General features: G+C 43.8%; 1 protein-coding gene across 1 annotated transcript in view; it reads right to left on the bottom strand.

Annotated features, from left to right (window-relative positions):
- Positions 1-2,358: 2,358 nt before the first annotated feature.
- Positions 2,359-26,725, bottom strand: part of usp43a (ubiquitin specific peptidase 43a) — a 108,596-nt gene continuing 84,229 nt past the window's right edge. The window contains exons 12-16 of the mRNA XM_079729809.1: positions 18,567-18,686; positions 17,659-17,899; positions 16,752-16,910; positions 11,274-11,435; positions 2,359-5,765 (exon numbers count right to left, since the gene is read on the bottom strand). Of these exons, the coding sequence (XP_079585935.1) occupies positions 4,561-5,765; positions 11,274-11,435; positions 16,752-16,910; positions 17,659-17,899; positions 18,567-18,686 (1,887 nt within the window). The 3' untranslated portion in view covers positions 2,359-4,560. The remainder of the gene's footprint in view (positions 5,766-11,273; positions 11,436-16,751; positions 16,911-17,658; positions 17,900-18,566; positions 18,687-26,725) is intronic.

Genomic DNA, 26,725 nt, shown 5'->3' with positions numbered 1-26,725 from the left:
TGACTGGTGCACAAAGACACCAATCATCTTTTGGAATATGATGTCATGTCACATCTCCTGGCCGCTCTGCTGTGTACTGCAGCAGCCACTGTAGACTCGCTCAAGAGCCACTCTGTGTAGACGCTCTATGTATTTATGTTAAACAGTCGCACACACATAGGGACCCATACAATAAATGATACGAAATGACGGTCATCAGTCGCAAAAAAAAGTATAGTAATGATTTGGGGTCATCGTGAGCATAAGGCATTTTTTTTCCACGGCGACAAGATGCGGCTATAAACAGCACACAGTATAGAGTGTAACAGTGTGTTTCCGGGAGTAAAAGAATCCATTCATTTTCTCCATAGAGGTTTTGATTAAAAGCCATAATGTCGTAACCATCCAATGTATAATTACCACGTGCAACGTGGTAAGTATACATATTGTGTATATTGCAAGTATATTGTGAAACGATGGTATATGCTCTTGCAGAAGCCACAAGTTAAAGACGTGAACTTCTAGTTTTTAACAACTTTTACTTGCGATGTCATTTGAAACCACCTACTACTACTACATTACCCACAATCCTAAAGTGTAACACAACGTCTTTGATTGGTGAGGCTCGCTGTTACCATGGAAACGTTTACCATCACCTGTGAAAGTCAAGTAGTCGATGACTGCTGCTGTCCCCCGGTACGTAATGTTTCGACGCGGATTACGTAGGTGGTACAATTTTCGCCCCGGTACGATTTTGGACACTGCCACTGAACTCGATTGCTTATGATAGCAACCATGATTTCCCTTAGATTAATGGAAAGTAAAAGTTGCGGAAATTTTCTGTGCATGTTGAAAAACATGTGGGTAAAGAATATTTGATAAACATAAAAGTAAAAATATAATAAATAGCAATAACATTGCCTTTTAGTAATTTTGTTACTATAAAAGCTAGGAATACATAGTGTTACATAAATACGTAACTGGAATACAAGACTGAATTGACATGTATTAAAAACGAGTAACCGTGAAACTTTATTACACGGTGATTGCAGCAAGTAAAACAACAATCTATATACCAGTCCTGCAGGAGAGGGAAAAGTGCATCTAATTAGAGTAACCTTTTGTATCCCCTTATTAAGGAGGGTTTTCGGTTGTCCCTTTCCTGTCGCATGCTTGAGGCAGCACATGCAAGAGGACAAATGCTGGATTTAAGATTCTTCTTCACACTATTTTTATTATATTTATTCTGGTGTTCAGGGTATAGTGCCTGGATCTGCACTCACCAACGTCTCATCCGTCCCTATGTCCCCAGCCGCCCTTTGAGTTCCACTACAATGAAGGGTTCTGCCACTTACCTCGATATAACTTCCAAACACCTGTCGCTGCAGAAAATATCGCTAGACTTACTTTTGAACTAAAAATGAACAAATGTATTTACATTTCGAGGACTCAGTCTTTTTGATTTGTATACTTAAAGCTATATCTAGCCTAGCTGCAGGCAACAAGAACATTAGAGCGGTGTATTGCAACCCTAACCCTAACTGTCAATATTTCGGTGAGGCATGCAATCAATTCAAGATTTAACCCTTCAAAGACTTGACAAAGTTCCTCATACATGAAAAACTTCCATTTTTGTGAAACCAAAAGGCATGCCAATCAAAGGAGGATGACTGTCCATTGAGGTACAATACATTAAATACAATCAGATAACTTATATTTCCATGAATAGGGCGGGAATTGCGACCAAGAGGTCGCAATACATGCTTATGCAAACGTCCTCTTAGCTGCTTGCGGCTGTGTCGAACACTAACTCTGAATCCTTAAATGATCTGGACAGCACTTGACTCTAAGGACTCTGCGGTCTGGTTGTAGGCTTTGAATACTCTCACAAATTAAAGTTTGATTGATATATTATTGCCTCAAATATTTAGGAGAATAGGAAAGGTCAGATGCATTATTTTTCTGACCAGTTACAAAAGGTTTGCTTGTTATAAACGGTTATAACACATTAAGAATGCCTTCAGCACATAATCATTAATTAATACTAAATCTCAAAAAGCCAGAAGACCAACAATATTCACTACTATTCGCTGGCGTGTGTGGGAGAATGCAATTTTTTTTTTTTAAAAGCAGAAGCTGCGCCCACTCAAGATTAACTTTAATGACCTCTGATTGGCTGACATGGTTTCACGGTGATTAAGCATTGATGCCACAGACATGCCGGCATCACTGTCCTAGAAATAACTAAAACCTGAAAGCACTTTTACAAAGCAGGGTTGTTGTATGAATGCTCGAAATTCAATTTAAATTAAGAAAAGTATTTTTAATGGGAAACAGTATCTCAAAATGTATAATTTTACATTATAAGAACGATGCCAAACATTAATATGATAAAGCGTCACAAATCTCTTTGAATAAATCTTTTTTTTAACAAAACCAATTAAGGCTATGAAAAGGTTTATGGTATAATGTTCCTGTTTGTCAACAGGTAGGTGAAAACCTATAGAGAGATTTGAATGCCCTTTAATGCAAGCAAAATCATCTATTAGTACTGCATTCAAATGTTCAAATATTGCAGCAGTGTGATAAAAAACATGTTCATGGCCAAAGCTTGGAATCAACATGTTCACATTCTGGTCACACTGACATGTCTGAAGACAAAGAGTTGTTATGTAATTTTATCTGTTCAAGCATTGCTAAACAGGAGGGTGTGATTTACCATTATTGGCATAACAGTGTTGCGGTACGGAACAACGAGTTGTGTTAAACAAACCCTCATGTTATATCGCTTCATAATGAATTCCTAAATGCAGGTGGAACACATTAATGAATTAAATGAAACATCTCTTTTCAAACACAGGTTTACATTATAACCTGCTATGAATTGCTATTGGCTTGTATGGCTTGGTATTTGCCAAAAAAGGAATGTGTGAAGGTGATGGTATTTCCTGAAAGCTGTTCTTATGGTAGACTTGTGTCTTTCCAACGATAAACAGTAAGATTTAGACATTCTTAAGACATTCTTTTAGTTGATTTGCTTTGATTATTTTTTTAATTAACATATTTTGACAAACAGTATTGTCACTATAGATTCAAATGATTCACATTAAGCATACTAGGTTTCAACCATCAAAATACATGTCATTTTCATATGCCAGAGTAGTAAACCAAATCATTACATATCAAAATATACCTCAAATCCATAAAAAAAGTTTATAGATTAATAAATAATACATTCTTCTATTCCATGCTGTGAACCGAGAACATTGAGTTTGTGTACAAAGCGGGGCGATGCAAACGTCTAACAAACATAGGTTATCAGGCTGACGTCCAAAGTATTGTCCCCTGCCTGGTATTAGTGAGAAGAGAGCCAAATCAATAGGTTTGATTATCGTGTCCTTCACCGTTAAATTGCTTGAATACTAAACAAGGCACTTAAGAGGCACATTGAACCAGGAAAGGGGGAGAAGATGTGACAGCATAACAGTGTGAGAGAGGATGTGTGTCCTGATGGCATTTCTGTGACAGCAAGATTCTGTATTTGCGCTATTATGCTTTCTGAGCTAATTAGTCCTACAAAGAAACATTAAAATGCTTGCATGCCAAACGAGTCACCTTGAATCTGATGGGGAAGAGTGAATGATTTGTGACTATTTCAAAAAACAGCGTCGGAACCTTGACAGAAACAAAAAAACAAAATATTGCAGTGATCAAAACGAGGCAAGATTTTAAAACAAATTCAAAGACAATTATGAGATTTAGTAGGACTGGTCAATGCACGCTGTAGGGTGGATTAGGCATTTAGTGTCATTTGACAATTACTTCTGGTGCTGGACTGGGCGGTCCTGCTACATGAATTAAAGGAAAACATAGCAGACTGACAATCATATATACTAAACACGTCACCATATATCATATATACATTTAAAATAGAAATAGACATCTGCCTGGAAAGGCACACTTCTTGAAGCTGCTCTGTGAGACTGTGAGAACAATATATTAATCTAGAGCATGAGGTTACCAAAGAAACGCACGCAACAAAGATCTTAGCGGAGAGAAAGGACAAATCGAAAGTCGAGGAGTGATCATACTCACACACGTTCACTCGGTGGCAAGAGTTATACTAAGACTGTCGAAACAGATTAAGGCACCAAACGTGACACATCATGTGAATGTGCTGAAGTCCTTGCAGCTGGAGACTGGCCGCTCTCCATCCTTACGTGAGACAGCCTCCTTCCTGTGAGCATTAGGCCACGCGATCGGGAATTGGGTTGTATTGCTTTCATTATTCACACTTTGCGTGATTGGTTTGGCGTAGGAGCGTGTGTGCGCACACGCATAAAGGGGGTGCGTGCACCAGTGCTTTCATGTGCATAGGCTTGCAAGCACGCGCGCGTGTGTTCATGTGTAAATATTCAGTGTTGACTGTGTGGTATTTGGGCAGTTTTTATGGGATCTCTTCAAATCTTCCGGTATCGATGTTCCTCAACAATTCATTTGAAAGAGTCAACCTCCTCTACAGTCCAGCAGAGACTGTCCACCTCAGAAAACCATAGAAGCTAGACTCTGTCCACCTAAACCTCAGAAGCTGGACTCTGGCACTGTTTTCTTGCGCCCCAGGGAGTGGGTGCTGTGACGTGGCCTCTGCAGGGTGCCGTGGGACAGCTTGTCCGTGGGCTGGCCGTGGGGGGACGCGGCCGTATGGGGGATCCCGTTGCGGTGCAGTGAGGCCGTCCTGCGCATCGTCGCCTCAGTCTTAGAGGGGATGTTGGAGGAGCTTTGGGAGCGCTTGATATCCGCTGTGCCGCGGGCCGCCTTCCCATTGGGCAGCTCAGCACCGGGATGGCCCGCACCATCTGAGCGCCGTCCTTCACTGGCGGTCGCAGTGCCTCCTGCCTCCCCATTGGACAGTGACAGCCTGGAGGAGCTGCTCCTCCCTGCGTCTGCGTCTGCGTCCCCGGCCGGCCCGCAATGCCTCGTCCTCCTGGCGTCCTTGTCCTTCTTCAGGAAGTTCCCCTTGAGGAACGAGAACATCCCGTCGTGGCCCATGGCCTCCTCTTCCTTGCCGGGCCGGGGTTCCCCTCCGCGGGACCCCTGCTCCCCCCTCTGGGCCGCGGGCCGCTCTGCCCTCCCCGCCTGCTCATTGGTCCTGCTCAGAGAACCCTGCCGGAGGCTGGGCGTGCTGACGCTGTGCTGGACCCCCGCGCTGGACCCCCTCCTGGTCTCGACCTCCTCCGGGGGGCCCTTGGAGGACCCCTGCTTCCCGCTGTCCTTCCTGCGGGTCAGGGTGCTCCTGCCCAGGGTGCCGGTGCTGGCGGTCGTGCTCGTGGCGGGGCTCTCCTCCTTCCCCTGGCTGCTCTTCCCGCCGCGCCTCAGGCTTGAAGTCTTGCCGCCCGACGTCCGCCTCTGGCCCTCCGCCTCCTGCGACCCCGGAGACTCCGGACAGCCGTCCTCCTCCGGCCTCCCCATGCAGTTGAGCCCACCCACGCCGGGGCGGCCGTGGCGAGCCTTGTCCTTGGCGGCGGGCTGCCCCGCCATCAGACTGACGATGGGCTCCTTGGTGCAGCGCGGCCGGCGCCCGGACTCCAGGTACTCCACCAGCTCGGCCGGCCCCGGTGGGGGCTCGGGGGGGGGCGCCGCGCTCTGGGGTTTCCGTCGGTCCTTGGAGCCGAAGGACCAGCGGAGGGGCAGGACTTTGTTCAGGGTGTCCCGCGCCCTGCTGGGGCTCCTCATGCTGACGCTGCGGCCCTTCAGACCCCTCTCAAACGGCCGGCTCTCAAACCTGCCTGATTAGTGGAAAATAAAAAAGAGGGAAAAACCAGAAATAAGCAAGAATTTAAAAAAAATAATCATTGAGTGTATCCGGCTTTTCACAGTACAAATATTTGTAAGAATTTTTTGTGATAACGTAAGAGCTACTTGATCATTGAATTACTATTGTGTTTTGTTCCTTTTCGGAGCTTGCATAGGAAGCAGTGTAGGAGTAGAGTGAATGAGAATGGAAGAGTAGGCGGTTTCTATCCAAGAGACACGTTTCTTCACGTTTGTGTTTTAGTATATTGGTGATAAGTTGTGTTGTTATTCATTTTTTTATACATGTGTCCAGTTGTGCTACCCATACCCTACCCCCTCCTTTTCTCTTTGTGTGGCTATAGCCTTATTATCAAACTCAGGGAACTTCCAATGCAGTCTGTTTGGAACCACTGGCAGCAATGAACAGAGAGCGGGCAGTGGCATCACTTGAGAGGTCGTCTCCATGGCAGCGGTAAATAACAGTATGGGCAGAGCTGACCACCTTGGTGAGTTGGAACATAAGGGGATTAAATCATCCTGTGAAGCGAAGCAAGGTATTTCCTTATTCAAGCAAATTAAAAACTGAAATTGTGTATTTACATGAAATAAACGTATTAAATAAGGACCAACCAAAACTCTGAAGAGGAGGATTTACACAAATGTACAAAATTTACACAAACTCTGACTTTAATTGCAAAAGTAGAGGGGTGGCCATTCTCCTGCACAGAGTTCGCGATAAGGGACAAAAATGGTCGCTATGTAATTGTTCAAGGGAAATTATTGAATAGGCCAACTGTGCTTGCGAATGTGTATACCCCAATTAATAATATATAATAATGATTTCTTCAGTAATCTTTTTTTACTCCTACCAGACTTCGACTGGCGTGAATTGATATTGGGAGGGGATCTGAACCTTGTCTTGGACCCGTCGTTGGATCGTTCCAGTACAAAGCTCACCACACATAACAAATCTCCAAGATGCATTAATGCATCATGCTCAACCCCCCCCCCCCCCCCCCACAGAGTATTAATTCCAGAGCATTAAATTTAAAAAAAAAATAGTCTACCAAAATTTCTGAATCGAATTGCTTTTGAAACTTCAGTTTTCTCTGAAAATGTGCTCCCTCAGCATACATGGCGTCTTAACGAAAGACTACTCTAGATAAAGACTTTGTTGAATTCCTAAACACGCACATAGATCTATTTCTCGAAACTAACGAGTCTCCTGAGATAAGTTATGGAACGCTGAGGGAAACCATGAAGGCATATGTGAGGGGACAAGTGACATCCTATAACGCCGCTGAGAATAAGAGGAAAACCAAATGGGCTAGCGAGTTGATTGACAGGATCAAAGTAGTAACCAATTACATTGGACATCATCCTCTGAAAACTTGTACAGAGAGAGGATTTCCCTTCAGATTGAATTTGATTCCCTGAGTAACAGTAACGCTATGGATCTTCATTTGAAATTGCGACATGAATTTTATGAATATGTGGAACCTGCCAGTAAGCTCTTGCGCAATCATCAGAAGCGGGCAATGAAGAATTGGTAGAGTACTACATTAGTATATTGGAGATGCCAACCTTAGATGGAGAGGACAAATCACGATTGGAAAGGAATATAACCTTCACTGAGATTGATAGGGCATTTAAAAAAATGAAATCCGGAAAGGCTCCAGGCCGTGATTGGTGACCAATTTAAGTTAAAAAAAAAATTGCTCCCAAATTACTACCATTATTGTTGAAGGTATTTGAAGAAGTCTTGATTAAAAATACCCTCCGCCGGACTATGATAACAGGCCTCCATCTCATTATTACTCAAAAAATATAAGGATCCCTTGCTATGTGAGTCGTACCATCCAGTCAGTCTGCTATGTGGCCACTAAAACATTTTAACAAAGGTGCTGGCAGGTAGACTGGAGAGAATTATGCCTAAATTAATACGTCCTGATCAGACGTGTTCTATAGTGGGTAGGCAGTTGTCGAGCAGCCTTCAGCGTGTATTCAATGTTCAATGTGTATTCAGCATGTATCAACCTAACAATGTCGAGCCAGAGATTATAATAGCTTGAGATGCACAAAAAAGCTTTTGACATGATTTAATACAGCTACCTGTTCAATGCACTAGAGAAGTTTGGCTTTGGCCCTACTCTCAAGATTTGATATGCGACACTGCAAGCCTCAGTAAGAACAAATAAGATAATATCAAACTAGGGCTGGGCGATTAATCAAAATTTGATTGTGATTTCGATTTTAGGGTCAAACGATCACAAAATTACCATAATCGATTTTTTTTATTTTTTAAATGTTTTATACAAAGGGCAGAACAGCTGGATACATATCTGTATATCATTTTAGATTGTAACATTTTCTTTTTGACCATTCTGTGTATTTTTTAAGGCGAAATTTCAAAGTTCTCAGTTACAAAGTTTTTTTTGGGAGACATGCTGAATAAATATAACATCAAACTCTTGCAAACTGAAAAATAATAGTTTGAATAATCGTGATTTCAATATTGACCAAAATAATCGTGATTATGATTTTCCCATAATCGAGCAGCCCTATATCAAACTATTTTCCCCTTTTCTGCGGGACGAGGCAAGGCAATGCAATAATGCAATAATGTAAAAAAAAACACTTATCTCTAACAACCCCACAGAGTACCTGGATAGATGAATGTCTGAGCATGGATACAGCTTGCAGGGTTCGCTGTCAAGGCTAGGAAAGGGCTCCAGAGAGCGACCAATTTGGTTGAACATGCGACCAAAATATTTAAGAGTGCGACTAATAATTTTTCTAGGTTGCACCGTTGCACCTACGATGCCCGGGGAAAATATACATTTCCTTCACAATCGCATCGTCTCTCTGTGTTCTCCTGTGACCGAACTCACACTTGGTAGGATCATATACTGTTCTAAACCAATGAGAGAAAGCGCTCGGTCGGGTCCTTGCTTCTGATTGGCTGTGGTTATTTTCACTGCTTGTGTCGTGTTAAATAACCCACTGCCTGTTAAACAACCCATCTGTCCTCAAGGACAGCACGGATCCGTCTTCCATCTAACAAGCAATTTCTTTATGTAAAACATGATCATTGCACACCAGGTTTATATTTTTCTACTTTTGAGGGTAGGACCACATGAGTCTCATGCAGGCCTTTATTAATCTGTACCCTATGTTTCAAAACCTTTAAAAACATATATGGAAGACAGAGCGCGGGTCCGCCATCTCCTCTCCCTCTCCCGCTGTCAACCAAAGAGCGCTATAATTTGTAGTGTCTATCCTCTCGGCCCCGTTCATTGTGACCATGGACCTATGGAAAATGACAGCGGAATAAAACATGGCGCCCATTTATTCCTATGAAAACTGCTCATTGGTGCAGGGCAACATCAAGGAGAGAATTGCTTCCGCATCATGGGAGCCTAGCCACGCCCTAGTGCATGACGTTCCGGATTTAGAAATATTCTCGTTCTCTAGCATTGTTAGCATTGTAGCATCATAAGGTCTGAGCGAGTAGCCTACCCACATAAGGAATTGTAATACACCAACATTGTTAACTGTTATACATAGCTAAACAAGCAAATGAAAACGAAATACCAACCCAACTAAAATGAGCCCTCTCGGATGCCGGGCCGAAACAACATTTATTTTACTATGGCTCCTTTCAGCTGCCCACCCCTCTTTCTCCTGCAAAAAGGATGGCTAATAAAACACTTGGGGTGGCGTTTTGAAAAGAGAAAACTTTTATTTTATTAGTACATGGTATAAAGATAATTATGAGCCTTTGATTGATATCCAGAATTTTTTGCAGGGACAACTTCCTGTTCCCCGCTTGTATTGGAGTGAACAGGAATATCTACTTCTGGGCTCCATGAATCGAGGGACCCGTCCACAGCTCCCTAAAACAACTGCAATACCAGGCTTGGCCACTGAGCACTGGTGGATTGCGGAAGTATGCATTGCTTCAGGGGGCCTGATTGTGACCCGCCCCAATTCAGAACTTGTAGTTGTGCATTTTCTTCCGGTGATTTTATGACGCGTCAAGTCACCCAAAGTATATCCAGAGTTTTGGAGTGAGCATATTCAATTGCAGCAAAATCACCAATAAATATATCATGAAATATAGTGTTGGAGCACAATGTTTTTTTATTGGTTGATTACCCGCGCAAGACCTTTTATTTGGAAATGTTTTATTTTGCTTAATGTTTTAGTTTGAAATGTTCAATTTGAGCTCAGTGAAGAACTTGAAACACTTTATTATTTTGTTTTTATATAATTGTGCTTCAAATAAAGACAAGCATTTCTCTACACCTTATGCTGCGTTCCTGGGACACTTTTTAGCCCGTAAGTTACGAGCTGGAACTGGGAGTACATTGGTCAGGTACGAGTTCACGGGTACTGAGTTGCGGGTTTGACTGCCGTTCCAGGGCATTTTCACAGGTAGAAGGTTGTGAAAACACAGGTTAGGGGTTGCCTGGAACGCACCATTATTCTTGTTTAAAAATTATTCACATTATATGAAAGTTATGGAGAGCAATAAAAAGGTGACCATATGGCTTTAAAGGCGTCGCAATGAAAAATTTGGGTGCACTTAAATTTTGAGCTGGTGCACCTAAAAAAATAGTTAGGCGCACCAGTGCATCCAATGCAAAAAGTTAGTCTGGAGCCCTGTAGGGTATGATAATATTCAGAGTAGCTTCCCCATCACTAGATCATGTAATGGGTCAATGGGAGGAGGAATTAGGAATGGATTTATCGGAAATGGATTTCCGGGATTGGATAAGCCACAATTACACCAGTACACTCATCATCAATTTGCATTAGACATGGGTTATGCAGTTTAAGGTTCTGCATAGGCTGCAACTTGTGTCTTTTCTGCGTTCTCTTCCCTACTTGCTAGACGTCTGATACTCTTTAGTTGGAAGAAGGCTCTGCCACCATCTCACATGCGCTGTGTGGAGGATGTTATGTTCCATCTTAAGCTGGAACGGCTTAAAAGCACTGCCCAAGGCTCTACCCAGAAGCTCCATAAGGTCTAGCAACCATTCCTTATTATTTCATTCAGTGCTTATTTCATTCAGTGCTGGTGTTTTTTTGGTGCTTTATTATGTGTATACTATTGGTATAAACCAATAAAGGAGGAGTACTACATCAAAAGTCAGGGCAAAGAGGAGGGCAAAGAGGTCGCAAGTGATGTTACACTGCAGCGAAATCTTTCAGGGACGTGTATCTCAATAGAAGCCTCCTGCGAGTATTTCCTCAAAAAGTATTGCTAGTGCTTAAGAGGCCACTGTACTTTTAGTCAGACTGAACGTCCACACAAACATGAAATGTGCTTTGTCGTGTAACCTTGACATTTTCCATTCAATGATCTATCTTTTACAGGAAAGGATCAAGGTTTTTTCAAGACGTGTGGAAACACTGATTGTGAATATTGTGTTATATCATTGTGTACGAACAATCCAATGAAATAGATTGTGGATGTGGATCCTTGTGGACCTCACCTTTCTCCTGCTTCGGGTCGTTGTCCTCGAAGACTGGGGGCTCCGGGGAGTCGGGGAGGAAGGAGGGGCAGGCGGTGGAGTGGCGAGACGCCACACTGCTCCTCATGCTGTCGTCTGTCAGCCGGATCAGCCAGTGGTCCGACATGGAGGAGCTGGTGGATCCTGGGAGACGCACGGGGGGGGGGAGAGAGAGATGGAGACTGAGAGGCAGGGCTGAATGAAATGGGCTCATTTCAAGGTTTTGAGTAAAATTGCAACAATAATCTGTACTGAGCTTTGGGATATGCAGCAGTGAAAGCCTTATTTCAGCAAGTCATATAATAACATAAGTATCATAATTATATATTATGGATGGAGCATTTCACGTGAACGGTTTGGATTCAGCCACTGGCTTCCTCAACACACAGCTCGTATGGGATATTGCAGTTTTGCTTTTTGAAGCGTTATTCCAATAAAACATGTTTTATCAAGAAATGAAAAGTCTTCGTTGCGACAGCCCTATTTAAAAATGTTCCACAGTGGCGCGCTTTACTTGTTGTCGTATTTTTTTTAATTTTAAATTTTAATTGCAGACAGGTCTCTCCTTTGCACCTCATACCTCATTTTCTCTGTACCAAGGAACAAATACAAGTACGTCTTTAGAATTAGTGTGCGCGGATTCTGTTGGAGTTTGAGCGAAGTGATAAGTGGGCCATTGAATTGAACTAACAAATAAAAGAGAAGCATAAAAGAGCCAACATGGCGTGAATGCTGTTCAAGTGCACGAGATGAGCTCCGAGTGCCTCAGCTCACACTTGGCCTTGGCTCAAGTGTCTTTTGTGAATGTTTCTCAAAGGAAAAAGCTGTAGGTGAGTAACGGATAATTGCAGTTGGTGTTGAGGAGTTGAGGGGGGCTCGAGATTGGACGGAGCCAATTCCAATTGATAAGCAAAACGGGGGCTTTTTAAGATTGTGCCTGCAAACAAGTTTTGAATGATGTACTCGTGGCATTATATTATCAGTGTCTCCTATGCTTTTACTCTGTACGCAAAAATATAGATCGATATTTAAAGGAATTTCCCCCCCAGGAGATAATAAAGATTTATCTATCCATCTATCTATCTATATCAATTTATTATTTTCAGTTTTTATATTGCATGAACTCATAACAAAGAAAGTATATATTTCATCTTTTTATATTAAATATCAAATACATTTTTCAAAAACATTTTAATTTCTGTCTTATTATTCTTTCTATACAAATGATTCATGTCAGCCAAAAAGTGCCTTTTATTGTTGCAATGTATGTATTTTGTATTAAAGTGTTACAAACAATGAGATCATGGAGGAATGCACCAGCTGCTGGGGGCTGTCCACATTGAGCGATGCGTGGCGAGGAAGGCCCACTAAGGGCAGCCACCTTCTGACTGTGACATAAACTGAGCTGTAAAGCTGACAACACGCCTATTAGATCCTCCCTATTCAGGAGGAAGGTACAGTGCAGTAGATCAAGCACACGCACAGTAAAGTGACATCAGAGAAGATAAAGATTGTGGACAAAGAAGGAGGAAAGGACAAAGAGAAAGTGATGAACCTGATGTGCTTAATGTCTTCTTCTACTTGTAAGGTCATCTCTATTTTATACTGTAATTGAAATCAATACATCCAGTCTCTAAAGGACTTGGACTAAAGAAATTGCTATGTTATCCTGTGATTATCCACCCTCCCTAAAGCAGAAATTCCGATAAACAATCTTCAAACGTAATACTGGACTGGCAATGAAATAGTAATCCTACATTGGACAGAGCTCGCACGAGTCCAGCCTGTGTCTCGGGAGATCTTTAACCAGTGCCTGAAATCCAACGTAGGAGTGAGCATGAGTTATAGTGCTTTCAATCAAACATCTTGGCTCACATTACAATATGCAAATAAACACCATCATGGTTTGAGTTTGCCAAGTCTGTGGGGTGTTTTTTCCTCTGGCGGTAAGCAGTAATACCGCATATAAATGTTCCAATGTTGTAACAAGTATGGGATGAAATAAAGTTATTATCTTATTGTATCTTATACAAGAATGCCGGTAATTAAATGGGAAGAATGAAAAAAGACAATACAGACTTGAGTATGAAATCTTTCAATAGTCAAAGAGAGAGAAAGTTAGAGAGAAAGATATAAAATGGGGAAATTAAAGGGGAAATGTGCCTGTTGGGGGACAATCCACATTACATGTAAACAATATTTTACATGTATTCATTTTTTGAAAAATACAGGAACCATTTATCCCAGCCTTTAGAAAATGAGTCTTCCTTAGTATTTAATCTATATGTGAGTCTCTTCATTGTTTGAAGATCACTGATAATGTTGAGCCATTGTCTGTAGTCTCTAGTCAACAGACTGGAGCCAGTTCTTAGTGATGGCCTTTTTTTGCTGCCGCACGATGAATCTTAATCAAATATCGGTCTCCTTTGTGCACAATTCCTTCCATATGTCCCTGGTATAGGACAAGACAAGTTTGGGGGATTTTGTATCCTATTACCTTGCATAGCATTACATGGATATGATCCCAGAAAGGTTGAATTTTACTGCAGCTCCAAAACACGTGTGTATGATTAGGATCCATACAGTTGCACAGTCTCCAGCAGGGTTGTTGAGTGTTTGTTTGTTTGCGATTAATCTTGGGCGATATGAACAAAAGAAACAAATTTGGTTTTTCCAAGTGAATTCTCTCCATCCATGTGACTGTGTAGTTGTCTGGTGTACTTTCCACTAGGGGTGTAACGGTACACTGAAGTCATGGTTTGGTTCATACCTCGGTTCAGACATCATGGTTCGGTATGAGTTCGGTACAATTAAGGGAAAGAAAAAACAAAAATGCAGAAGGCAATTCTTTTTTATTGTGCATGTCTCAGGTTGTACCACCTAGTGTCATACAGTCTCTCCCCTGAACTGTGGAATCTAAGATGTAAACAGTAAACAATAAGTACCCCACATCATCTCCAGACTTCGGGCCCTATCTTGCATTCAGCGCAATTGACTTTCTACACTGACGCATGTGTCGTTGATAGTTTGCAACTGGCGCAGAGCGCTCTTTTCCCTCCAGCACCATGCGTTGGTAAATTAGGGAATGATCTTGCGCTCCAAGGGGTAGTTTGGCAAAAAGAGAAGGCGTGTTCGGGCGCAAACGTTCCGTGGGGCTATTTTGCAGTTTCAGAAAACAATTCCACCACAAACCAGGAAATACCTGGTTTAAAGTCAGTGGCGCGTTGTTCAGATGCTATTATAAGGGCGCATGCATAATGTTGCTTGTGCACCTCGCGCATACACTTTGCTTCTCTCATCTACCTAGCCACACATTCTTGGTAAATTATTTCGGAAAGAACAGCTGATACAGCGGTAATAAGTTGTACTTTTAAATCGATGCATTTGCAAACACTGTACAGCAAACACATATTTTTATAAAACTGCAGCATGTCCTATTTATGAAAAAGTACACTGAATTTTGGCGTATTTCAACCGGAGGGTGCAGGTCAGTTTGGTGCGGCTTGGTGGAGTAGTGAAGGTGCGGTTCGGCGCAGCTCAGTTATGGCTCTCGTTTCCACCGGGGGGGGGTTAAACCGGATGGCGATAGCCGCGGCAGCTACGTATTGTGACCTCACAGCACCCCGACAGTGTAGCCTGCTAATAAATTCAAGGAAAAAGAAGAACGTGCACAATGAACAAAGATCAACAATGTAGGACGTCGAAGATGGACGGCAAACTTTTGTGCAACATTTTCTTCAATAAACAAAGTTTTCGCCATTGTCCAGAAATACCTCGCCCGGATAATGTGTTTCTTTGTTATTATCCCCCTTTCTCACGGAAGTGCGATTCTGCGTGTGTAGCTCGGACTTGCCGGAGCCCTTTCAGGCGTCTCAGTACCCCAACGGTGAAGTACAGCGAGACGAGTACGGCTCAATAAGACTCAGTCCGGGTCACGCCCCCTTTTGGCAGTGGAAACGCGATCCGTGTCGCACCTTAGCGAACTGAACCGATCCGCACCCTCCGGTGGAAACGCGCCATAAGTTGTCCCTGAAGAACTCCGCATTACATTAATTAATTCGCACGCCAGTTTTATTTAATTTTATACTGTGTATTCTCCATGCACCGAACCGTGACGTCCTCACCGATTCAGTTCAATACGAATACATGTATCGTTACACCCCTACTTTCCACATATCATACCACATGTTGTCCGGGATCTCTTCACTAAGTTCTTTTTTCCATTTAGCTTTGACATATAATGTTGAATCATTCTTAGCGTCCAGCAAACAAGAATACAGAGTTGACACAGCTCTGGGAATGACATCATTGTAATATTGAACAATCACTTTTACCATAGGATGTATCTCATCAGCATGTTTCTTAATTATTTTTATATAGTAATCCCTCATTTGTAAGAATCTGAATAAGTCCTGATTTTTTAGGCCATAAGTATTATTTAAATCTTGAAAGTTTCTCATTTCACCCTTTTGGATAACCTTGCACATCACGGTTACACCCATCTCAGTCCACTGTTTGAACCTGGTATCAGAAATTCCCGGCGTGAATTCTTTATCAAAAGCTATCCATTTTAATAGACCAACTTCCCACTTTCAGTTGTTTTATAATGGAATACCATGTATTTAAGGTAAAAGTTGTTATTGGGTCTAATTCTTCCTCTTTAGTATGGGCGGGAATTTCTCTGCCCAATGACTGGTTATAAAAAAGATATAAAAAAATTCAATATCTTTCCAACGAGCTACGTAATCAACACCAGTAAGCGGACGCAATTGTGCTGCATTAAAGTATTCCCTGAACTTATGAAGTGCCAGCCCCCCCCTTGTCTTTAGGCAGCTGTAGAGTATATTGAATTCTCGATTCCCCCCCACCCCCAATAAATCTAGATATTGGTCTATCCCAATTTTGAAACTGGATCTGTGGTATGCAAACAGGCAAAGATGGAAACAAATATAATAAACGTGGCAAAATATTCATTTTCACTGCATTTATCCTGTCAGTAAGGCTCAGTGGATAAGTTGACCACTTTTCAATATCTTTCCGTATATTGCCATCAATATGGTCATAGTTGTTTCGGAAAACCTGTGACAAGTTTTTGGTTATGCTAATGCATAAATATTGAATTGATTTAGCTTTCCAATTTAATTTTAATTCTTTAAGTTCTTCATTTGGAGAGCAGTAAAACATGAGAATCCATAAGTTTCATAAGGGAGTTTACTGGATCTTTCAACATGATCAAAACGTTGTCTGCGAAAAGTCTGTGGGCTATTTTTATTTTATTGTTTTATCCCATACCCTCAAAAAGTGAGCTTTTTGAGATTCAACAGGACATGTCTATGCTGTTGCAGAGTCGTAGCCATTAACCTAGATCCCTGTAGCCCTAAAGTTAGCGCCGACATGACTGTGTTTTAGAGCAGGCCTCAAACTACAAAATGTGAATTTGCTTATGGAGGTGTCTCATACCCCAGACGGAGCTACTTGCAGACCAGGGGGGGATGGTGTTCCTCCTCTGGTAGAACAAGATGTAGGCCCCCCTGGTGCAAACTTCCTCCTCTGGCACCAGGTCAACACTGCTGTCGTCATAGCTGTACCACAGGCCGTCCACAGAGTTCCTGCAGTAGGCTGCAACAGAGTAACAGGAGGGGACACACCATCAGGATAACTTCTGCAGTTCCCGTGGTGAGGGGGATCTTCGCGACATTCATTTGAATGAGATCATCTTAGAAACGATTATATGAGGCAATTGAAATTGTTATTTCCTTTGTCTTTCCTGTGAGGACTCTTGCCTGTTGAGCATGAAAAATGTTTTTTTTTGGTGTTGGGAACATTTTCCCTGATTATGAATAATACAAGTTTTTTTGTCATTGGGTGTGACTCGTAACTGAATAGGTGATCGCTCTTTAAAGAGAGTATTAGAAACTAACACCGGCAGATTTCCATCTCCTGCATCTGCCATGGTTCCCATGACACCCTCACCTTAAACCATCTTTCCCTGCTCTTTAATTTCAGTTAATCCCAAAACAATTTTTTACAGAAAATATAACAAATCGATTCTTTAACCTCGTGACCGCAAAGACAGGCCCTGTTCTAACGAGCAAAGGTTTCAACATGATGAGGGCGTGCTCTTTAAGCGGCTATTTTTAATCCAAAAACTATTTCTAATGTCCATTCTACATTCAGGTTAAATCATCCACCTTCCGCTGCTGTCAGGAACCAAGCACTGTTGAGATCCCAGGGTGTCTCTAATAACCAGTCGGTGGCTGCAGCAGTGCAACAGACGCAGTATGAAGCAGCTACCGTAGAGGACTGATCCCCACAGAGGGTGGGTGTGTGGGTGGGGAGGGGGGGGGAGCCGGGTGCGAGGGTTTACCAGTGTAGTGCCCTCCGTGCATGCCCCCGTGGTGGTTGCACACGGCGTACAGGTCGTACAGGTAGTCCTGGGGCAGGGCCGGGCTTGGGGACTGGCCGGAGGGGGGCTTCCACGCCGGCGGCCAGGGCCCCAGGTTCAGGCTCTTCATGCTCTGGCTCCTCTTCACCACGTGGGGGGCCATGTCCAGGCCGGCCATGGGGAAGCGCACCAGCGTGGACAGCTTGTTCCGCCTCTCGCCCACCTGTGTCAAGGGCCACCGTGTCAATATCCATCCCATATCCATGTCAGGCCGGTTAAACACACACCACCGCATACCCGACACACAGACACACAATAGGCATACACACTGTGGGCCCATTATCAGCCTGTGTGTGTGCGACCTCATTCCAATAATGCAACGTTAATATTTTTTTTCAGATTAAAAAGTTTGGAGAGCTTTTTGTCTCAGCATCCGTCAGAAGCAGCTTGAGTGTGTGTGTGTGTGTGTGTGTGTGTGTGTGTGTGTGTGTGTGTGCGTGTCTGTGTGTGGGGCGGGGGGGGGGTTAAACTGGAGCCTAGACACAGCAGAGTGTGTGTTTGTGTGTGTGTGCGTGTGTGTGTGTGTATGGAGGGGGGTTTCTCCCTGGAGCTAGACACAGCAGTGTGTGTATGTGTGTGTGTGTGTGTGTGTGTGTGTGTGTGTGTGTGTGTGTGTGTGCGTGTGTGTGTGTGTATGGAGGGGGGTTTCTCCCTGGAGCTAGACACAGTAGTGTGTGTATGTGTGTGTGTGTTGTGTGTGTGTGTGTGTGTGTGTGTGTGTGTGTGTGTGTGTGTGTGTGTGTGTGTGTGTGTGTGTGTGTGTGTGTGTGTGTGTGTGTGTGTGTGTGTGTATGTGTGTCTGTTTGGGGGGGGGGGGGGGGGGGTCCTACCTGCCGGAAGCGCTTCAGGTGGAGGATGAGAATGTCTGGGAGGGTCCACAGGCTCATCTTCACCATGCCCTGCTGGAGCTGCTTACAGTGGGGGCAGCGCCACGCGTCGTCCGGGGCAAGCTGGAGGACACGATGCATCCATCAGTCATCAATGCATCAGTCAATCAATACATCAGTCGATTCATCCATCAGTCAATCAATACATCAGCCAATCAATACATCAGTCAATCATTACATCAGTCAATCAATACATCAGTCAATCATTACGTCAGTCAATCAATACATCAGTCGTCCATCCATCAGTCAATCAATACATCAGCCAATCAATACATTAGTCAATCAATCCATCAGTCAATCAATCCATCAGTCGATCAATACATCAATCGTCTATCAAATCAGTTAATCTATGAAGGCGTGGAAGAGGTCTCCGGTTTTCTTTCAATGGTTGGTTCCTATTTATCCACAGTATAAAAAGGTAAACGAACAGATAAGCAACAATATTCTGCTTCCAACATACTGTAGGGGCTCTGTCTCTAACCCTACATCCATGGCAGCGCCCTACATCCATGACAGCGCCCTACAGCCATGACAGCGCCCTACATCCATGACAGCGCCCTACATCCATGACAGCGCCCTACAGCCATGACAGTGCCCTACAGCCATAACAATGCCCTACATCACCCCATCATTTAGAAACAGTAGGCTCAATGTGGGAAATCTGCAAACAGTCCCTTTAAAAGGAGAATGCAATGTTTATGTGTGCCATACTGGTACAATTTAAAAATACTGAAAAATAACAACCTTTCTCCTACAGGGTTATCCTCCTTGTAGTGTTGATGAACTTGTACATAACAAAGGAAAATTGTCAGAGCTTTCAACTTGCAGCACTGTGCTGTGCACAGTAAATATAGTACTGAGGTTCAAAAAGCCACCAATACTTGGAAACATATAACATGAAGAAGGCAAGCTGCTGCTTTAACTGGCAGAAAGCCTCACAGTAACATACAAATGGCAGTTACATCTCCTGTGTTGGCAAAAACTTTGAAGGGTTTTTGTAAACAGGGGATAAAAGATATCCAATCTGCATTGTCTATCTTCCTGGGGGTGCTGCCGTCCTTGGAATCAGAGACATAGAAGACAAATGCGAGAGAGACAGTCATAGTTTCTTGTGGCATGTCCCCCGTTGGAGCTGAACCCGGAAATTAACCAATTTTAAAAGACAGGATTTTAATACTTAAAATATATATTTTTAAATGGAAATACAATTATTATATCAATTTGTAATTTTGGTTAGTTGGTCATTTTTCCCAGATCAATCTAACAGGCTCTGATGTGAACTCACTATTGGGGGTCTATCTAAGACTATAAGCAGGCATGACCTTCATGAACAATGGGCTATCAGTACAATAAATGAAGATTTCTGATTTGAATAGGCTGCTTTGGATTTGTTTTGGCTGGTTTACTAAAGATGAAAACACATAGTAAACCATTAGTTATATATGTATATTGGGCATCTAACCTAAGTAAAAGAGTTTACCACAGTAAAACCTTGGGCAATCAATACAATGGGGTTTACTACAGTAGACCTAATACAGTACTACTACAGTAGCCTTTTACTACAGTACCCTTTTTTCGATTTCAAAAATGATCAGATCTTTGGTAAAAAAAATAGATTGAACGACAAACTACAAATTGCCTCGTTTTTCATTTCAGAAAGCGGGTCCCCTAAAGAATACAAGCACGGCAGGTGACTCATAACTCAACAATAGCCTCTGGCCAGACCATCCCAATAAAAGCTGCCTTCTAGGGCTGAAGCGAAGGGGGATCATAGGCTTGTGAAGCAATTCCATTGGCCTTTATTCTGTTTTGTGAAGAACCCCAGGCTACAATCCTTGTTTTTCCTCTCCACAATAGTGTCTTTGAATATCCCCACACCTTTGCCTGTATGTTCTCAGTCAGGTTAGCAATAGCGATTAGGTCTAGCCGTGAAATTGCGTCCAAAGGCTTACATGGCCCTGGTAGGCTTGTGATGCATATTCATAATCTTGTACAAATATATGGAGAGATAAGTCAACATTAATAACTGTTATTACACGGTTCTTCTTAATGCTGTAGAATGCTTCATTCACTTGAATGGGCCTTCCCAACGTTCGGCGGTAAATTATTTTTGCATAATTTGTCGTAACTAAGCATAATTGACCGCTTTCAAGAAAGGGGATTTTATGCCTCTGATTCACGTATTTCGTAGCACTCCACAAGGAGTCTGGTAGCTTATCAACCCCAGCGTATTTGGTTGCTAAGCGACGTCAGCTGATTTGAAGCGTTCAACATCTTTGGCAAACTATTTCTCTGCTGATCAACACTACGAATTGTAACAAATAAATTGTAAAAAGACACACTGCGTGCAAAGTTATTTTTTAGTTTTGGAAAGTAGCCGTGTAATAAGCGGGATAATGTATAGAACGCCGGTCATTATCAGGGCGAAGCAAGACCCCTCTACTTTGAGTCGGGGTCCGGTTCGCCCTCGAAAGCCGGTCCATCACCTGCTCCTGCGTCAGCTGCTTTTGCTCCCGTTGAAGGGATGTGAGTGGCCCAGTTTCCCAACGTCAACTTGTGACTCATCTGCAAGCTGTCGCCAGTAGCTGGCGCTCTTTGATGTGAACTGGGCTTTAGAAAACTGACTGAACAGCCCTGTCTAGCCAGCACTACTAGATTGTTAGGATTGATTATATTTGTTATTATGATTTGAATGGACACTTGTTCATCAAGTGTCAACATCAAGGTTATATTGTCCCCAATCATCCTTTTGTGTAGTTGAATCATGACTTAAGAACCTACTATAGTCTGGACAGGAAAAGCAGATGCAGCCAACCAACTGTCTGTTGGTGCAGATGCACCAGATGTCTTTAGAATCGACTCTGAGTCGGTTGCACCAATCAAAATTAAAGAGCCCAAATCACTTTTCTTTTGTTCTAAAAGTGGTCATTTGTCTTATATGATTATCAACATAGTAATGTTTGCCATTTTATCATCAAATAATTCCCCAATTTAGAGAAATAAGTGGTACAATTCTCCCCAAAACACTACGTGAACGGTCCACTCTGCTGCAAACCCAGGTGGCATTCTTTTTGTGACGTTGTGTGTTGTCTTGGTGCATTAGTTGCACTCATACCCGTATGGGATCTTTCTTTGCTATCTTTTAGTTCTGATACTTATATTTAGTGTTAATGGTTGGTAATGGATTTTCACGTTATTTAGTTAGGGTTAGTCAGAGCATTAGCAGAGGACCCGGAAAACTCACGTAACCCCCTTGTCTTTTATTTTTTGTCGGGATTGAGAAGTGAAAACCCGATGATTAACAGAATTCATTGTTTTCACTTTCACATTTGACTACGTTATGACTATGTTATGTTGTGCCATTTTTTATAATTTGATGGTGCCGTAACACTACCTTCTCTGAGGTGGTCTGTCGTCACAAGGGGCATCTGTGGGGCAGTTTGTGTGGACGTGAGGACCTCTGTCTGGGCAGCGGTGGACTGCGTTGTCTGCGAGAAAGTTAGGCTTTTTGGACACCTATTGTATAACGCCACGATGTGTGTGGATGGTGATGCTCCGGATGAGCAGTGATGAATTAAATGTCCATGTCCGAGTGAGAGTGTTAGGCTCCCAAACAACTATAGTATAACGCTATGGGATATGTGGCGGATTTCATGTACAACATTGCTTATTATAATGCTCATAACAGTTACACAACAACTGTACTAAGGACCGCTGCTGAGGCAAAAAGGGTATCATAAAGTTGGGGTGGGTCGTGACCATCTGAATGCCTCCCTCTTTCCTAAAACTCCCAAAACACATTTATTTTAATAACACAATTTTCAACTATGCACCAATCAACCGGGGCACCGCCTATATTTCCCACGGCACCGTGTATATAAGACGGCGCATACCGATGCTCATCCTCCCTTTTCTTTCAGCATTTTACTGATCAACAGCAAATATTAAGCATGACTTTGCTTCAAGAACCTTGCGGCAGCGGCGTGGGCGAGGCGACAGACCAACGGCCCTTTTCAGGGCCATTGAAGAGCGATTCCTTGAGAGCTGGGCCCTTTTCAGGGCCTCATTGTTCTTCCTGTCCCGCTTCTCTGGCGCCGGGTGACGGGCACCAGGCGTGTTTCAGACGCCTCGGCGTGTTCCTCCGCGGCTGCCTTGTCTACCCCTGCCTCCTGCGCCGCCTGCCGTGCGCTTCCTGAAGAGAGGCTCCTTTCCAGGCACCTTTTCTTTTCACCGTCGGTGGTCCTCTCCGAGGCCATCGACATTTTTAAAGCCAGAGTTCCAGACGACGAAGACGACGACCCCATTGAGGTGGACGACAACGCCTCCATTGACGACGTCTTTGCGGACTCCGCGTCCGGGTTCTGCCTCTCTAGGTCTTCCACCACCACGGTCGTCCCGAGGGAGAAGCCAAGCCGGATGGCCGATTTATTCGGGGAAATCATGGGTGAGGCGGCGGCCATCAAGGGCATTACTATGCCAGCCCCGCCTCCCGCCCCCATGTCGGATGACATGCAGGGTAAGTGCTTTCTCACCCAGTCTTTCTCCCGGCGTGCTACCCAATGTCCCCTGTTCCCACCCTTTCAGCATTTTTTCACCGCTGCGGGTGGGGACCCTTCTACACTGAAGGCCCCATTGAAGGCCTTCACTGACATCACGAACATGGAGGGGTGGGCTGATACTCAGGCAAGGGGGATCCCTCGCCTGGAGCCTCCCCTGGCAGCGCTTCTCTGTCTGGGCGACGGATGGCATCTTAACGAGAAGCCGCTGCCCCCAGACCGCCTCCAGAAGCAAATTGTCGGCCTGACGGACAGAGTGTTCGTTTGTGCCTCGCAATCTGTGGCGGCAGTCAACAACATCGCCCTGCTCTCCTCTGCCCTGGTCTCCTTGTTGGCTGGCAGGGAGGCTTACGGCCCGCAGGGAGGCTTACGGCCCGGAGGAAGCCGCAAGATGGCTTGCAGTTTCCCGGTTCTCCAGCACCATCCTCCAATTATGCCAGCCGATAGCCGTTTCGGCCGGCTGGCATATGGCCTGGTCCACCATGATTCAGCGGGCCATTTATCTCTCCCACACTGCGATGTCGGCCAGCCTCGTCCGGGGCCCAATAGCTCCGGATGGACTATTTGGGCCCCGGTTCTCAGAGGTGCTCGCGCACCAGCAGTCGTTCCCGGTTCGGGGCGATTCTCACGGGCTCCTCCCACCAGCAGGCCGGAAGGAAGCGGGGTCGAGCCAGGTCCCAACACTCCAGGGGGCCGCCTTTAACCCCAACGTCGCAGCAGCAGCAGTCGCCGCAGCACCAGAAGGGGGGAGCAGCAGAGCGGAACCAGAAGTACCGCAAGCTGGCTCCCAGTTTTCTTTACTGTATAATAAAGATATAAAAGACCGGTTGGCCGAACGGCAGTACTTACTTCCAAAAGAGCGATATTCCTTAGGCCAACTGTGTCCTACGCTTGTTGTGCATTCCTCTAGGCAGCCTCTTCGCCCCCTCAGTCTGGTGGCTGTAGGGTGGCGGACGGCGTGTTTACATAGCCTCTGGTTCACCTGCTTCAAATAAGCGGCCCTTTGAGCTTCATAAGCGGGCTGGAGACTCGTTACACTTGGCTGCGGCTACGTGTACCAGTCTCTTGGACCCCGCCATTATCCTCTCTACCTCCCTCCCACATTCTGTGGAAGGTGGGAAGACGGGTCTGCGCGCTGTGGTAACAGCAAGCGGACAACGCAGCGATCCTAGCGCGGCGGCTAGACAACTCATTGCTCCTTCATCGGGCACGAGTTCAGCGGCTAGATGGCTGGCAAGAGTGGTGCGTTCTTCCATTGTGGTTGGACAACACGTTGAGTTGGGGCCATCCCATACAGTTCAAGCGCCGTCCCCCAGCCTTTATGGGTTTGGTGGAGACCAGGCTACGGGACCCAGTGACAAGCACGGCTCTGGCAGCAGAGGTGGCCCATCTCTTAGAGAAGGGGGCCATCACTACCGTTCCCCCCCACGAGTCAAATCTAGGTCCCTATCTTGCATCCAGCGCAATAAACTTTCTACACCGATGCATGTGTCGTTGCTAGTTTGCAACTGGCGCAGAGCGTTCTTTTCCCTCCACAGGCACGCGCCGCTAAATTAGGAAATGATCTTGCGCCCCAATTGTCTAGATGGATTTCAGAAAAAGGGCCTTCTATTAGAAGTGAGGAGCATTTAAGGGTTCAAGTCGGGAACCGGCCTACCTTACATATTTCAAGGGTGCTGAGTCCAAAAACAATGGTACCCAAGCGAAATTTTGAGTTTTTGACCTTCTAATTTGCATATCAAAATGGCCGCCAAATGGCCCATCTTGCATCTTCCCATCTTGTCATTGGACCATTTCCCCCTAGTTTTTTTGTAAGTAGGCAATCAAGATGAGGAAATTAAGTTTCTAGATCGATTGTCAAGGGTCAGAGCAAGGATATAGTGGAGGCTCACTGCCATTTCTATGTAAATACATGCAAATGTACAACTTCTAAGGTGGAATTAAGCATTATATGTGTCATTTTTAAGGTAGACATAAATATTCAATAAATGTTACTCTGAAATTTCCCCTGTTGATATGACATATGATGTACACCATATTACATGATAACAAAGAAAAAAATCCATTGCAAGTTGTCTGAGATTTCATGTTTTTAGGCAAATTAAGCATTGGTTCTCTAAATTCTAAGATGGGAAAAACCCAGGTAAATAGGGAAAAATATTCAAAAAGAGACCACCATGAAACTTCCTAAGTTGAATATTTAGATCCGGACATAGCATGGTCAGTCCCATCTCTGAGGACCCTTTGCCTGAGGTGAATGTAACAGCAAAGAGGATCGTAACAGTTTCACACGTTTTGGTAAGTTTCCTGTTTTTTGATTTTTTTAGACAAACAATGTCAATATTCCTTAGTTATTGATTAAACTTGTTAACCCTATTTATCCAAAATGATACTTTTTCAACCATAGTGGGTCAAAATTGTGTATTTCAATGATATTGAGATGGCTAGCAACTGGGAGAAAACTAGCCAACAGTTTTGGAGGGAAAAAACAGCTAGCTAGTTTTTTCCCAGTTGTGCCCTACAGATTACCACCTCTGTTGATACAAGTTTATTTATTATAATTCCACCCCAAACATAGCCTTGTGGCAGCATGAATCCCCCTACTCTCTAGCTAGCTAGCTAACAAGCTATCATAGGGCAATGAATGCTGGGGAGTGACTGCTGCCACAGGGCTAGATTTTGGGTAAGGAATTATCAAAAATACACTTGCGTCAACAGAGGTGGTATATCTTTAAAGGGCCATACTAGTCATGAAACATTTATGTAACATTCCTTCATTTTCCAATCTACAGCTGGGATGGAGCCATTCAAAAGGAGGCTTTCACATGTCTGAAGCATTGAGAGTGTAAGCTGTGACTTTTACTGTTTTTAAGAGAACACCTTTTCTTCAACATTTTAATTTAGATCTTCTAAAGTAAATTTAATGTTATTTTTCTTTGATTTTGCTTTTCTGCCTTAAATGGATCCGATAACAAACCTGAGACCGGTAGATCACAGCATTGTCTGCCTTTTTTGTTTAAGCAACAAGGGGAGTCTTAGTAATGCATCTGACCAAGGATTGGCAAAAGCTAGGCATGCCGCCAGAACCAGGAGAAATGTAAATGACTCAAAGAACAGTGTTTTGATTGATCGTGTTGCAGATGTATTGGACTCTGCTGCAGCCCAGAGTATTGCATAAAATGAGCTATTTCCACTTCACTGACAAAAGCAAATTACAATGTTTGCAAAAGACAGTGGGTTCCGAACATGCAGGTAGCAGCATTCAAACTGCAAAAGCAAATGATTCTGAACTTGCAGGTAGCAGCAGAAAAACTGCACAAGCACATGACTCTGAACATGCAGGTAGCAGCAGACAAACTGCACAAGCATAACCTTGCAATAGCAGGTGTTTACTGCAAATGCAAATGGATCCAGTAGATTGGAGTTTATGCCTGTTCTGCCAAACAGATGTTTTGAAGGAACCATTGAGATCAGTAATGACAACAAAACTGTGTGATCAAATTATTCAAGCTTCTTCTTTAGACCATAACATTTATGTTCAGCTGG

This window comes from Pollachius pollachius, assembly GCF_949987615.1.
Source record: "Pollachius pollachius genome assembly, chromosome: 2".
NCBI lineage: Eukaryota > Metazoa > Chordata > Actinopteri > Gadiformes > Gadidae > Pollachius > Pollachius pollachius.
This window is presented reverse-complemented; position numbering and strand designations above follow the sequence as displayed.